At 32.5% G+C, this 15,403-nt stretch overlaps 1 protein-coding gene across 3 annotated transcripts in view; it reads left to right on the forward strand.

The window, feature by feature from the left end:
* LOC118204494 (uncharacterized) overlaps positions 1 to 15,403 on the forward strand; it is an 89,291-nt gene that overhangs the window by 56,845 nt on the left and 17,043 nt on the right. For all 3 annotated transcript variants that reach the window (XM_085813970.1, XM_035376806.2, XM_035376807.2), the window contains exon 12: positions 8,041 to 8,140. In XM_085813970.1, the coding sequence (XP_085670096.1) occupies positions 8,041 to 8,140 (100 nt within the window). The remainder of the gene's footprint in view (positions 1 to 8,040; positions 8,141 to 15,403) is intronic.

Consider the following 15,403-nt stretch of genomic DNA (forward strand, 5'->3'; position numbering starts at 1 on the left):
ATAAAACCTCCACTTCTCCATATACTGGTCCACATCCTGTTCTACAAAGGAAGATGAAAGATTTCGTAATAAAAATAAATGACAAAAAACTGACAGTGTGGGTTTTTTTTTTTTTTTTTTTTTTCTTTTTTATCATTTAAATATATGTAGTGATATGTATGTTGACTGAATTGATATATTCTTTTGTAATTTTGAATCCTGTTCAGCCACCAAATATCACTATATACTTATAGTGGTATTATGAAAAATAATCCAAATACACTGATTTCAAACCCATCACGTACAACACGTAATAGACAACACGTACATTTCTCTAAGCGACTTATCAGCATTATCCAATACGTTGAGTTATTAAATTTTACAGTACTCCGAATTGTTCAACTTCTTTGAGTTTTGCATGTATATTGTGCTATAAGAATTTTTTCTATGATGCTACATGATTGTGAATGATTTCATACAAAAATTGCATTTTTGCATATCTATTTAAAATTTTTGTATCATTTTGTCTTGTCTCACTTTGTTCACTGGGGAGATACGCTGTAGCATCATATCAGTACTGACAAGCGATATTGCAAGAAGACTTTCTACAACTCCGTTCAATAACAGAGTCGCTCTGTCTTCCCTGCTGCAGCTTGTAGTTTATAGTGTTCTCCATTCTTGATTTTATAAATAGTATTTAGTTTAATTATGTTTTAGGTATTAAATTCTGGAGTCATTGTTTATTTACTGATACATATGCATCATGAATACACAGTTCCTTGGTATGTATTGCATGTGAACAGAAAGAAAGAAAACTAACATTAGGTGTTGAATCAGGTTGAGCTATAAGATGATGTTGTTTGATAAAATGGGAAATAAAAATTCAGTTCTGATTTGAGTTTTAAAGACGTTGCGTGAAAAATGAAAGTCATGGGAGTTGTAAATTCAGTCATAATATTAATAAATTTAATTACTGAAATAAAATGTTTAATTTTTGTGAAAAATTAAAATACATTAATTAATGTAAAAATTAAGTAAAAATAAAACTAAATTTTTATTTTTTAATACATTTTAAATTATTATATAGTTAAATTTGCATGTGTGTGTTTGTTTGTATATATATATTTATATATAAAATTTGACTAATAGCATACCGCTATTTATTTATTTTTTTTTTCTGTACATCGGAATTGCCTTTCCATTTTTTACACCTTAATGTGTCAATATATGCAGACGCGTCGGGAAGTTGGAACAGAGAATTGAGACTAAAGTTTTTTAGACAGTTTATTTAATTCATTAAAAAATTTATCGTGCAAAGTTTCAATTGTCTGTTTCGGCAAAATGCATAATGGACTTAGCTTGGTTCGAAATTCATTTAAAAAAAAATTTCCCTTGAAAAGCCAAAATGAACTTCGAATTGGGCTAATTAACCATTTTCCACTTCTTAATTTTAATATATTTTTTTGTGTTTTACCTTGATCAATTGATTAGTATTTTACTGTGTTTTATAATTTACTTTTTATTTAGCATATAGCCTATTATTTTACCTCATTCAATCGATTTGTTTTTTATTGTGTTAAAATTTCCTAATTTGTTTAGCATATAGCTTTTTATTAATTTAACTTGTAAATATTCAAATATTTTTTCTCCTCTTTCACACTTTTCATAGCAACTAAATATGCTTATGTTGGAGTTTTCTCGGAGCCACAGTTTTTGGTAACTTTTTGGCAAGCTTACTAAAATTTATCTTCTAATTTCCTTAATTTTGCAGCACAATGCGAAAAATTTTGACCTAAATTGGTCTTTTTCCATTTGTTCTTACAACCTTAATTATAATAATTAAATTATATATATATATATATATTTACATATTAAATTATATATATATTTAAACAAATTTAAACTTAACTTTTAACAAATACATATAAAAGTAAAAAAGCAAATTTAAATCCTAAAAAAAGCCAAAATAATTTTTAAAAAAATGTGCAAACATATAAAAGATTCTAATCTACAATATCATTTAAATTCAGAAGCATAAGCAAATCAAGCGCAAAATCAATCCATGAAAACAAATTTACCAATTTAACAAATTAAAATTAAATTAAACATTTTAAAAAAATGCATATGTGAATGACCGTTGAGTAGGCAGGAGACAGACTTATCAAGGGGAAGTTGCCTCCAAACCTAACTCTCCAATCATTGAATTTGTGTTTGTAATAATAAAATTCCATAGTCAAGAGTACACTCAAAATTCTAACTGTATGTTCTTTTCATTTGTTAATGGTGATGGTCTCTTATTTAAAAGTACATGGAATTAAATCCACAGCCCCGTAGTCAAGTTGTTTTTCCCACCTTTTTCTACACGTACAATTATAGAAAGTGCTGGAGATATTTAAAGCGAACTGGAATGGCTGACGTCATTTCTTGGAAGCTCCACCTTTCCAGAGGGTATAAAAGGACTCGCAAAGGAATATCGGGGTCTTTTCTTTAATATAACGATGCAGTAAACTTAATACAAAAAGTTATTAGTAGTTCTTTTTTATTTACTCCGGAGATCTTAATTTTTGTAACTGCTATTTTCTCCTGAAATATAATAAATGGATCCTATTTTTTAAACTTATCGTCTGATAATTTAAGCTACGACTACATCTATGATTCTTCACCAATCTATTTATTCTGGACAAAAGCTGGTACATCACATATGTATATATTTACATATTAAATTATATAATGTAATATGTAAAAAGATTGGAGAAGTTTATTATGTAGATAAAATGATAAAACTTGCAGACAAACACTGTTGTAGATACTTAATTTATTTCTAGATGACTAAGTCTCGAGACACACATTCAGATTCGCACATCATCTTGGGTGCAATATGCACCACACAATTTTGGAAGCTTAGCAAAATTTCAGACAATGAGCGACACAGAGAAGTGGGCAGTGACATATTGGTTTGAAGCAAGAAAAGTAGAAATGCATTTAGAAGAAGCTTGAGAGATAAGAGTAAAATAGTTTTGGTTCTAAATTGAAATCTTTAATCTGATTGGATAAAAGGTGTCTGCCTTGCTCTGTTATGCAAGATCCCATGATGTGGATTAATTTTGAAGTGATGTAGTGTATGTCGATATGTTGTGAATAGTTACTGTTTTTAGGATAGAATCATAAAAACACATATTTAAAGGAGGAATAAAAGGAACTATTGCCAATTAAAATTAGAAATTTGCTTTCGTATTTTTTATCTTGCATACATATAGTAAATATGTGATTTGGGAAGTGTTGATTGCTATTATAAGGAGATGTTGAAGCATAAAATAGTACAAGCTTGTAGTGGTGGCAGACGTTAAGTACTCAAATACAGGATGAGTCACAGGAAACAGATGTTTTTTGGAATGTATGTGGAGGGTAGTGTGGGAGATGGCTTTCAACTCACCTTGAGTTGCCATAGTATTCATCATGCCATTGTGGACTCGAGAACACCACGTATTTGCTTATGACACATATGTGAAACATGGTGAGTCAGTAATAATTACCCACTGTCTCTTCAGGCAAAAATTTTGCATCAGTCATCATGGTGATGTCTCCAACCAGAATACCATTCTTAGTACTTTATTCATTCTATTATTCATACTTTGCATGATTGTTCTTTAATTAATGAAAAGCAAACCACCTGACCCTGCCAAAATTGTCAGAGCACCAGAGAATGTGGATTGAATAAGAAACAAAGATCTGAAGTCCCTGTCACTCTGCTAGGCAACACTCTGCAGAGCTGCGAATGCCTCAAAGCTCTGTGCAGAGAATTTTACACAAAGACCTACGGTTTCACCTGTATAAAATTATGGTAGTCCAATAGTTGAAGGAGCAGGATTAGTAACATCTCACTTTTTGTCAAACAGTACTTGACATGTTTGAAGAAAATGAGGATTTGACCATGATAATGAGCAATGAAGCCTGTTTTCATCAAAACAGGCTAGCTAATAAACAAAACTGTAGATCCTGGGTTCAGAAAATCCTCATGGATTACATGAGTGACCACTGCACAGTCCAAAAGTGACTGTTTAGTGTGGTATTGGTAAGTGCAGAATTTTCAGGTCTTTCTTTTTTGAAGGGGACGGAGTGACAGTAACAGTTTCTTCAGACCACTATGTCAACATGTTTAAAACCCTTCTTTCTACTATTACTTGACCTTCACAGGCAAGGAATCAATAGGGCATCAGTGTGCTTTCAACAGGATGGGGGCCACTGCCCATGTGATCTGCCATGGCTGCTATTCGAACTGCATTCCCTAATCATGTGATTTCACACTTTTGGGATTTCCAATGGCCTCTACACTCACTCGACCTTTCCATGTGCAATTTTTATCTACGTGGTTTCTTGAAGTCATATGTCTTTAAAGGCAAACCATGCACGCTTGAAAGATTGAAGATTTCAATACATGCCATAATCAAAGAAGAAACTATGGCAAGAGTGGATGCTAGCTTTTGAGAGTGACTTCACATTTGTGTTTGAAAATGGTCGTCATTTGTCAGACATAATTTTTCGTTCATAAGCATTACATAACGGCGTAGTTTAGTGGTTGATTCTCTAGAAGTAAATTTTTTTTTGTTTTGAAATATCTACAGATTTTCCAGAAAAACAAATGTTTCCTGTGACTTGAGCATGTATGATGATCTGGGAATGACACTGGTAGATGTTGAAGCATGCATAGTAGATCCGTAATGAATAAGCTTGGAAGATATGTAGATGCAGTGAGACATAGTCATAGCAGATTTTAATAATGTTCTTTTAGTTTACTTCACAATTTTATGGCCATAGACAAATTAGCATACTAATCATGCCTGCTCCAAGATGAAATATTTACATTTTAGATATCTTTACTTTAAGAAGAAAGCAGTGCAGCACCAGTATAGCTAGGGCAAGGTACAGAAAGAAAGTGTATTATGTCAAAGTTATTCAATACGGAAACTTAGAGAAAGGTTTCAGTTCTTGAAATTTTAAGTTCTGAATTACCTATGGCATCATTATTATGTAAAGGATGGAAAGTGTGTGTGTGTGTGTATTTAATTATGGCAAAGCACACTAGGGCTATCTGCCTAAGGGAAGGGATGCCTTCGTGGAGGACTTTCTAAGGGAAACTGGCTCGTATACACGTTACACATGGGGAAAACCACGAAAACGCCCATGCAGCCAGCCCGTTCGCGGGATTCGAACCTCGGACCGAACTACCAGTGTTCAGCGACTTTACCGCTCGGTCACTGGTGGGCCTAAAGGATGGAAAGGGGAAATATCCAAATTAAAATAAGGAATTAAGGGGCTATTGCTAATTTAAATTATATTTTTGATCTGCGTATTTTTTTTTCACATATATGTATGTAAGATTAAAAGAAAAAAATGATTTTTCAATAAACCTTTGATTTCCAAATATTTAAGCAAATATTTTGAAGGGTGGAACATGAAGATTTTTAATATAATTTAAAATCAAAAGAAATTCGTGCTTTATTCTTCGAATCTGGAAAGGATGAATCTGTTATGACACTCTATTTTTCGGATTTATGAATTTGGGTATCCTCTTAGTTTGTATTGCATAATACTGGAAGAGAAGTATTTATGGTGCAATTTATTTCATTAAAAGAGACGAGGTAATGTTTTCCTCATCCTATTTCAGGACTGTATCGTGCTGCATAACATCTACATTAGATAAGGAGATTTCTTCTTGTAATAGTTTATCTTAACCCTTAAATGATGAATTTTTATTTTTAAAGTCAGAATTACATTAGAAATGATATCAAATAAAATAGGAAAAAAAAAATAAATAAACTAAGTTTTTACTCCAATTTTTGAAAAAATATTCAAAGAAGATTCAAAGAAGCTTTAGTGAAAAAAATCAACTCCTTAATTTTAGTTTATGTGAAATGAAATTCTTAATCTGTTTCCAAGACATTTTAGTGCTTCCTCAACTGAAATCATTGTTTAATTTAACATCAAAAGAAACCATAAGTGAACACTGGAGAGAAATATCTTTAAATTTATTTATGACTTCAAAAGAATCTTTAATAGTGTCTATATTGTTAGAAAGTAAAGGGGAAAATCTAGAAACTAAATACGAGGGCTATCCAGAAAGTAGATTACGTTTTGGAATAAAAAAATAAACAAAGTATAGGAAACAAATTTTATTATATACAGATGAAAGCCACACTCAAATACTACTTTTCTACATAGTCACCATACAAATTAAGGCATTTATCGTAGCAATGTACGAGCTTGGAAATTCCTTCGTCGAAAAATTCGGCCGCCTGCGCCTTCAACCACTTCGTTACCTCTTCTTGCCTTCCATCTTGCACAAAACTTGTGGTAACCAAGCTTTTCGCTGATGATTTCGTGCAACAAACTTCGCGAAATTTGTGGAAAACTCAAAGAAAGTTCCGTTATTGTGAAATTTCGATTTTCACGGACTTTAGCATCGACTTTTTCGAGAAGTTCGGCGGTCACTATGCTGGGTCTCCCACTTCGATCTTCGTCGTGAACATTGGTTCGGCCATTTTGAAATCTTATGACCCACTGACGCACTCCACCTTCAGTGATAATATTGTCCCCATACACTTCACGAAGCTGCCGATAGATTTCTATCGGTTTACAGTTTTTTGCAGTCAGAAACCTTATTACTGAGCGCACCTCGCAGCTCGCGGGATTTTCAATTAACGCAGACATTTCAAACCGTCACAGTATCTGAACGGAGCACAGCACGAACCTCTCACTAGCACGGCTAGATGCAGACTGAGCTGCGCAACGCTCTGACCCCAAGATGGCCGCGCTAGCCCCGCCCCTAGCGGACACAGACGGAAACGTAATCTACTTCCTGGATGGCCCTCGTATTTGGCTAAAGGATATGATATTATTCCCAAGTTAAAAACTGTAGGTTGAAAAGAAATTTCAGCTTTTCAACATTGGAAAGAGCATAAAGCTCACTACAGTTAGCAAAAGTTGGAATGAGGGAATTTTTTAAACTGAGTTGGTTTTTAAACTAATATGAGAAGATTTAATAGCTGTTTTAACTTTTGTTTGGTTAGAAGTTGAAGGATCTTTAGGAATCAAACAGTATAGGCCTTTGTTTACCAGTTCCATAACTCCATAGATTTTTTGTTCTTGGCAAAGAGGGACAATTTTTTTTTTTTTTTTTTTCCTCCTTTGGAATCTATTAAAGTTTTGATTAAAGTCTATACCAAACGTAAGGTTACTGTTTCGCCTGGTGAAATGGGTTTTATATTGTGAAAAACAATTATAAAGTTTGGTATGTTTTGTTATCATCTAATAGTGTCCAAACTCTTGGTAGATGTTAAACAAATTATTGGTAATTCTAAGATAACAATTAGAACTTGAGAAGGGGGTGTAAAACCCTTTTATTTAAAACTAAGAAAAGCAGAATTCACTGGTGCTTACAAATCAGCCACCACTTCTGATGAGATAACTTTAAACAACCCCAAATTCAAATGTAAAATTAAATTTAAACAAGCTAGTAAGTAGCCAGAGGCTGCACAAATCTATTTAACGCAAAGTTGGCTCACTTACCATGGAGATTAGTATCGGCAATTATAATGAATGGCTGAAGACTATAAATCTTACCTGATCTAGCCACCTAGAAATGTGGCCTCGAGAAGCAGAAAGTGCTCTGTTTTGTAATCTGAAAACCTCACTATAAATACTCATGAACTAATTTGCAGTCTGCCAGGAAAATGAAAGGGAGAAGTGACAGTAAAAGTCATAAACATAAACTAACTGGTTGGTTAATATAAACAACTTTAATATACAACTTTAAATAAATAAATAAAACTACAAAGCTGAACAAATATTAGTAGTATGGAAATTCAAATAGCATAATAAATCGTCAAATGAATGGGTGGAAGTAAATTTATATTTTGTTTTTCATTTACTTTTTAGCAGCATCTGCACATCTGGGAAGTACCAAGGGAAATGAAAATTTTTATTAGAGAAACAATATAATTTAATATTTTGTGTGTTGTTTCTTTATAAAAAATTAAATAGTTTACCTACCACTTTTTGCAGATACCTACTACCATTCCTAAAGTCAGATTATCACCCTCAAGCTCTGAAACATCCAGCTCTGGATCTTGCATTAACTACAAATCTAATATGCCTAAGACAGGTAATCGTGTGTATCTTTCTATCAAAATATGTATTTTTGCTCACGGAGTAAATTTTTGTATTTCAAAGTCCATTTAAACAAAAAATGCATTTTGGTGAAATCAGTATTTGAATTGTCAAGAAAAAGAGATAATTTCTCTTTTATTTCATATTGTGAATATAATATTTCAAATTTTCTTTAATATACATACATATATATATTACAAAATAATAATATTACAAAACAAATTTGCGAATAAATGAAAAAGTATAATATAACAGAAAATTAAATTTAAAATACAAAATTATTTAACTTTAATAATTATTGTATTTAACATTTGCAGTATTTGCATATCTTTTAAATCTGAAATTTTCTTGCCTAGCAAAGTGAATTATTCAATAGATGAAGTACATTGTCTACCACATTTTCAAACCTTTCAATGTAGCATTTAAAATATTCATGTCAATTTCTAGTTCTGCTCTGAAGATAATGTTTGGTCTTTTCAAATCATCACCTTCTGAGATACATATTTTATATATTTCAAGTTTTAAATTTAGCCAGCTATTATTAGCAATAAAATGAATGCAACAATTTTTTACGCACATGAAATTATCTTTGTGTTTTTATTGCATCATGATAATTGTGGTAATTGTCAGATTTTTCTGAAACACCTTCAACATATTTCCAAACTATTCTTTGATAAAGTACTGTAGAAGTTTTCTTTAAGTATTATTATTTTTAAGTATTATTATTTTCAAATGTTTATTAAACTTCAGTACTTTTTTAAAGTGTTTTCCCTGCTTGCAGCTTAATAAATTAAGATGCCATTTTACTCCAAATTTTAAAATTTTATGCTCTTAGACATATTTTCAAGAATATATTTGGCTGTAGTATACAAAAATTAAGAAAGGTAAGAAAATAAAAATTAAAAAATTTATATTTAGGGAGGTAATGCATAGAGTTGTGATTTCTGTTGTTGTTATTATTTATATGTAGTGAAATTTCTTAAAATATGCTTCAAAGTAGAATAAACATCTTGCTGCCATTTTGTTACATTTTCTTATCTGATGGTGTAATTCTGTTGTCCTTAAAATGGCTACACTGCAGTTCAACTTAAATGAAAAAATGAATTTGTTAATAAATAAGAAGTCAACTGAGTTGGTAACAAGAGCTTTCCATGTTGTTTTTGAAAACAATTGAAAAAAATGTGGTGTACACAACTTGTAATTATTAAATGTTTTCATTATCATTATTAATTCTGATATGCAAGAAAATTACATCCTTTTTTTATCTTTTTTAAGAATTCAGACATATAATAATTTATTAGATAAGTTTAGTTTTAATTCTTGAATAAAATGTATCATATATAAAATTTAAATGCTGATAGGTCATATAAAATCACCGTTAAGTCGTGTAACATTTCATAGACTGAAAAAAAATTTGTTCTCTCTATTTTTTGTGATTTATACAGCAAATTGAGATTTTATGAATGCTATGAAAATGTATTTTAACATTTATCTATAATATGGTGAGAAAACAATGAAAATAGTTATATTACTTCATTGTAATTCAAAATATTATGAGCAATTCTCTGTGGTAAATTTGATTGCTAAATAATTGCCCTTAAAAAACATATCATCACAGAGTCAAAGATTATTTCAAAAAGATAAATAAAATTTATCATTAACTTGCTAAAGTTTACACCTTTCAGTGTAGCATTTCAGTATCAAGTGGGATGCAGTAGTTTTTCCAAATATACTGAAGGGATGTAGTGGATATCCATCTTGGATTCTGATTGGTTTGGTTTATTTGATTATGGCAAAGCACTCAAGGGCTATCTGCCTAAGTGAAATGAGGCCCTTGTAGAGAACCTTCTAAGCAAAACTGACTCAAATGCATATTACACATGCATGCTCCTATAACACATGGGGAAAACCATGGAAAACACCATGCAGCCAGCCCGTTTGCAAAATTCAAACCTTGGACTGAACTATCCAGTAAACAGGCAATCTGTTCGGCCGCTGGTGGGCACCTTGGATTTTAAATACCAAGCAAATTGAATTCCTGTAAAACAGAGAATTGTGTACAGCAAGATATTTTGGATGTCAAAAGCTTTATTGATTTTTTATCACTTTGAAATTGTAGAACAAAATAATTTTTTTTAACTAAGTAAATCTTTTGGAAAACAAATCTGCTGATTTTACAAAGAAAAAAAAAAGTTTTAAAGGTAAATTTAATTATTGAAAATTTATTATTTTGTCATTTTCGGAATTGGTAAAATTGTATGAAAACAGTACCTGTTAACATTTTTTGCAAATTTTTGTTGCATCTCTTTTCATAAAGTTTACTTATTTATGAAGAAGTCACAAGATATGTGCTATTAGCTAGCAGAGAAAGGTATTTCTTCATAATTTTTGATAAATTAGAATTATTTGTATTATTTATTTTTGACGGGTTAATTGTGATGTATTTCTGTCTATAACTTGCTCACAAAGATATTTAGCTCTTGAAAAAAGTTAATTGGTTGGTTATCTGATTGCACATCATGTTTATTTGAAGAATAGGCTATTTTTGTAAAGCAATCTTAAAAAGATGTATGGATCTTAGCATGGTCTTTTCACTTATATTATTTTGAGATTTTAGTTTTGTTAATGAAGATCTTGATTATTTTTGAGAGAAATGTGACTATTTTTTTTCCATTAATAATGGTAAAAGTATTTTTACACATTTGTCATAAGCTTGATAGTTGTTGAAAAAAGATTTTTAAATCTTGGATTTTGATTAGTTGTTATGAAAAAATGTTTGTTGAGTTCTGCCATTGAGAATTTTGTTGCATTCTTACGAGTTTGTGGATTTTTAGTAATTGATGATAACACTTAATGAGGAATCAAAACACAGTTAATTTTCCAATAAACAGTATTACGCAGGACACTTCCAAAGTCACATTTACACTCATCAAAAAAGTATGACAAACATGCTGATACAATCAGCAACACAGCCTTCAGGCTATAACAGTGAAGACAGCTTCAGTGTATGACATATTGCCAATTTTGTCGCCAAATACTGCCCAGTGGGCAATTTCACAACCAAATCTGGCAACTCTAAGCTCGCCTAAGCCATTGGCTCATGCTGCTCAACCGGCAGACTTCTTTTTTCACTTCGCTAGAGGAGCTTCATTTCAACATGCTTTGTGGGGGCATTTTGCAACGCTGCCCCCCTCCCAAGAGTCCTTGGGCACATCCTGGGCAGTACAATACATGGTCAGGATCCAAATTCAGTACAAACAGACAAAGCCATAAAAAGGTAACAAAACAAATAAATAATGTAAACAAAGATAAAAGAAACTAATATTTACACTATTTACAAGTAACTATGTACAAGTTATATGCTCAAATTATAAAGGAAAATTAATCTACAGGATTTATGTTTACACTTAAGAATGAGAACCAGTATGTACTGTGTGGCCCTAGTATGGGGCTATCTATCATAATGGTTGACCTTAGGTTTGGAATTTTGTTGAGGACTATATAGGAACTCTCAATTTGTTGAAGACTCTATAGGGAACCCTCCCACTGTGACCACAGTTTGGGAGAAACACCCATATGATGACCCGGATTTTACAGCCACACCTCGTTGTTTTCCTGAAACTGATATTTGGTGGCTCTTGCATCATATCTCTTCTTCAGCCTGTCTGTCGAGTTGTTGATCCGCTCCCGTGAAAAGCTGTGTAACACCCATATGATGACCCGGATTTTACAGCCACACCTCGTTGTTTTCCTGAAACTGATATTTGGTGGCTCTTGCATCATATCTCTTCTTCAGCCTGTCTGTCGAGTTGTTGATCCGCTCCCGTGCAAAGCTGTGTACCATTCATGAGTGAGAGGTGGTTCAAAATTATACAGTTAAATAGTTGCACCATGCCATCAGATTGTGGATGTAACAGGGCCATCTGTGTTTTCTTGATTTCCAATTAGTTGCAGAGTCCCTTAAACACAACCAAAGTGAAGTTCCTGCTCTGGTTGGAATGAATCTGGAAGAGAGTCCGAAACCTGGACACCCAGTTCTGTAACAGAAATTCAGCTCTTGTGACAGCCTCCTGGTCTGGAATTGGGTATGCTTCAGGCCACTTTATAAAATAATCCATGACAATGAGGTTGTATTTGCTGCCAATTTGTGTGTGGCAAAGGTCCAAGTATGCCCAGAGCAGTTTGTTCAAAAGGTGTTCCTATGTTGTATGGCTGCAGCCTTCCCTGGCTACGTGTCTTCAGTCCTCTCTTGGTTGTGCAAGCATCACAAGATCGCCACCACTTCTTAGAATCGTTTCTTGTTGAACTTCAGAAAAAGCTTTCTGGAACCTTGTTTAATGCCTTCATGTATCTGAAATGCTGTACTGTTAGAATGCCTTTTATTTTCTTCAGAACATTGGATATTCAATTTTGAGAAAGCAGCAGCTGCCATCTCTTATTAGTTCCACCATTCTTTTAATTGTTTTCTCTGCTGCACATCTTTGTTCGTTGATTAAGTTTGCACTCTGCAGAAGTTCTTCCATTAATTTCCCAGTTGCCTCTCGGAATTACAGGTGGGGCTTTGTAAGCGCATGTGACTGGAGTGCATGCTGCTAACACTTCACCCTTCTGGGTGGTTCTTGATCTGTGGCTGACATTTGCCACTTTCACTGGAATGAAATTTTTTTAAAGGTCTACTAATGTTGAGGCTACTATTATATCTCATGGGCTATTTTTAGGGTATTTATTCCAAATTTGAAGCTATTGCTGTTTTTTATGAACCAGTTATTAATAATTCTGTCATCGAAGGAATGGTGATATCTGTTTTTGTTGTTATTTGGTGAGCTGAAGGAATGTTGTTTTTCATTTCAAACACAGCTGGCTATATATCTTTCTTTGCAGAGTGTATCTCGTTATATTTAAAGTCAAGCATAAAGTCATATTTCCATAAAAAGTCCAGTCTGAATATTGTGCATAGTGTTAGTGACAAACACCAAATGCTTGTGGGTCTCATTTCTGAAGGTAACGGTGAATGTTTATTTTACCTTCAATCGGAATCTTATCACTTGTCACTATTTGTAAGGACACACAGGATGGAATCTAACCCAACGTTTCATTCAGTTCCTGACCTACATCTACTCGTTACATTTGCTTTTGTATTGATGATCAGAATGCTTATTTATATGTATCCTTTGACAAACAGTCCGTTATCTCCGCTGCTCATTCAAGAGATCTGGAGAACTTTCAAAGGGGCTGCATATCTGCCTGGCAACATTTACTCTGTGAGATTGCCACATTTTAGTTTTCCCTGGTTTGGTTTAATGGGAGCTGACTCCTGCTCTTAGTTCACGAGACGATTCCTGCAGACATGTCCTTCCACTCGACAATTCCGACACTTGATTGTTTTCTTTTCAGTGCTGCTTGTATTCAGTCTTCTTAACGCCTCCTGAATCTCTCTAATTTCAACTAGGCATTTTCCCACTCGATGCAATCTTTGTAGATACTAAATTATCTTGCCTAGTGCCTTTCTAAATGCTTCCAGTGACAGTTCTAAATGCCACATCAGCTCTGTAACCGGCCTTTACCATATATATTTCATATTTCTTCTGAATATTCATATTACTAAAGAAATAAAATTAGCCACTTTTTCTGTACATTCTAAATGCATTTAGTGTTATTTAGAATAACAGAAATCCTTAATTAAATCCAAAAAATCAAAAATAAAAAGGAAATGTGTTGAAGAAGGAAACTGAATGCATAAAGAAAATTATTCTTCAAAGATATGTGCAGTTTTTATTATGTAAATTAACCAATTATTTATGATTTCAGCCTTTACTATAATTTCTCCATTTCCTCATATGATAGAGTTACTGAGCCAGATTAAATTTAAATTAAATTCTATAATCTTTGACCACTAATCCACATTTCTAGTTTGAATTTGACTGTTCTCGTTTAATTACTTCACCGTGAGCTGTAATTGATTTTGTTAGCATCAGAACATGCTTTTATGTTTTAAGTTCTTTTTAAAAGAGATCCTTATTTAAACCTTTGTCTGATAGTGTAGTTACTTTGAGACATAGCAATAATATGCTTCACGTCTGTCAGGAGTTTTGGACTATTTAACTTTTACCAGATCAAGTAAGCCCTCATAGGCACAGTGTGGTGAGGTTGACAAGTTAGGAGATAAAGCACACAGAAACTATCAAGATCATTGGTTTGCATATAGAGACAAGATGCTTAAAGAGAAGGAAATCGATATAAACTAGCCAAAATGTGTGGGAAGGCTTCAAATTAAAATGATGTATAAATATTTTGTTGAGTGTTGTTACAAAACATAAATGTTTTGTAGCTTTTAATGTGTAATTATCCTAATACTGTTTAAGAATCAACTGTGAAATTTTATTAGATTGTGATTTTAATAGGGCTTTTTTAACAAATATTATTAAAAAATAAAATTTAATAGTGGCCATGTAAATCCATAATAACTAATGTTATTAAACTACCTAATTTAATTATTGATAACTAACTGTTTACCCTTAAAAATTATCTCTGCATATTAAAGCGAGTTATTGCCTTTCATTAATACTCACTGTGGTCACAAGATAAAATACAAAAATGTAAAAATTCCTAGTAAAACTTATTCTTTGCATCTAGTGAGACTTAAAATAGTACAAAACAACTTATCACCACTGGTGCTTTAACGGCATATTGGAGCCTTAAAGTATATTGGACTGGGTTACAACCCCTGAAACTCAACACAAAGCTACGACACTAACTGCATCAAACAGAGCCTGACTGACTTTCAACACTTGCCAACGATGACTACATTCTAATATGTCTTAATGCATCATACACAGAGCTGAACTAGGTATTTTCCCATCTGATGCAGTCTCTGTGGGTCCTAATTCTGCTGCCTAGTGCCTTTCTAAATTCTAAAAGTTTTGCCATTTCTAGATTTTTGTTGTTCGGTGTGTCACTAAATTCTAAAAATTCTGCGACACCAGCTCTGTAACTGGCCTTTACCATATATATTTCTTCTGAATGTTCATATTACTAAAGAAATAAAATTAGCCACTCTATACATTCTAAGTATATTTAATGTTTTTTAGAATAACCAAAATCCTTAATTAAATCCAAAAATTCTAAAATGAAAAGGAAATGTGTTGAAGAAATAAACTGATTACACAAAGAAAATTATTCTTCAAAGATATGTGCAGTTATTATTATGTAAATTACCCAATTGTTTATAATTTCAGCCTTTACTCTAATTTCCCATTTC

Source organism: Stegodyphus dumicola, chromosome 3 (genome assembly GCF_044657685.1).
Source record: "Stegodyphus dumicola isolate Sdum_Otavi_A_Nest chromosome 3, ASM4465768v1".
Taxonomy (NCBI): Eukaryota; Metazoa; Arthropoda; class Arachnida; order Araneae; family Eresidae; genus Stegodyphus; species Stegodyphus dumicola.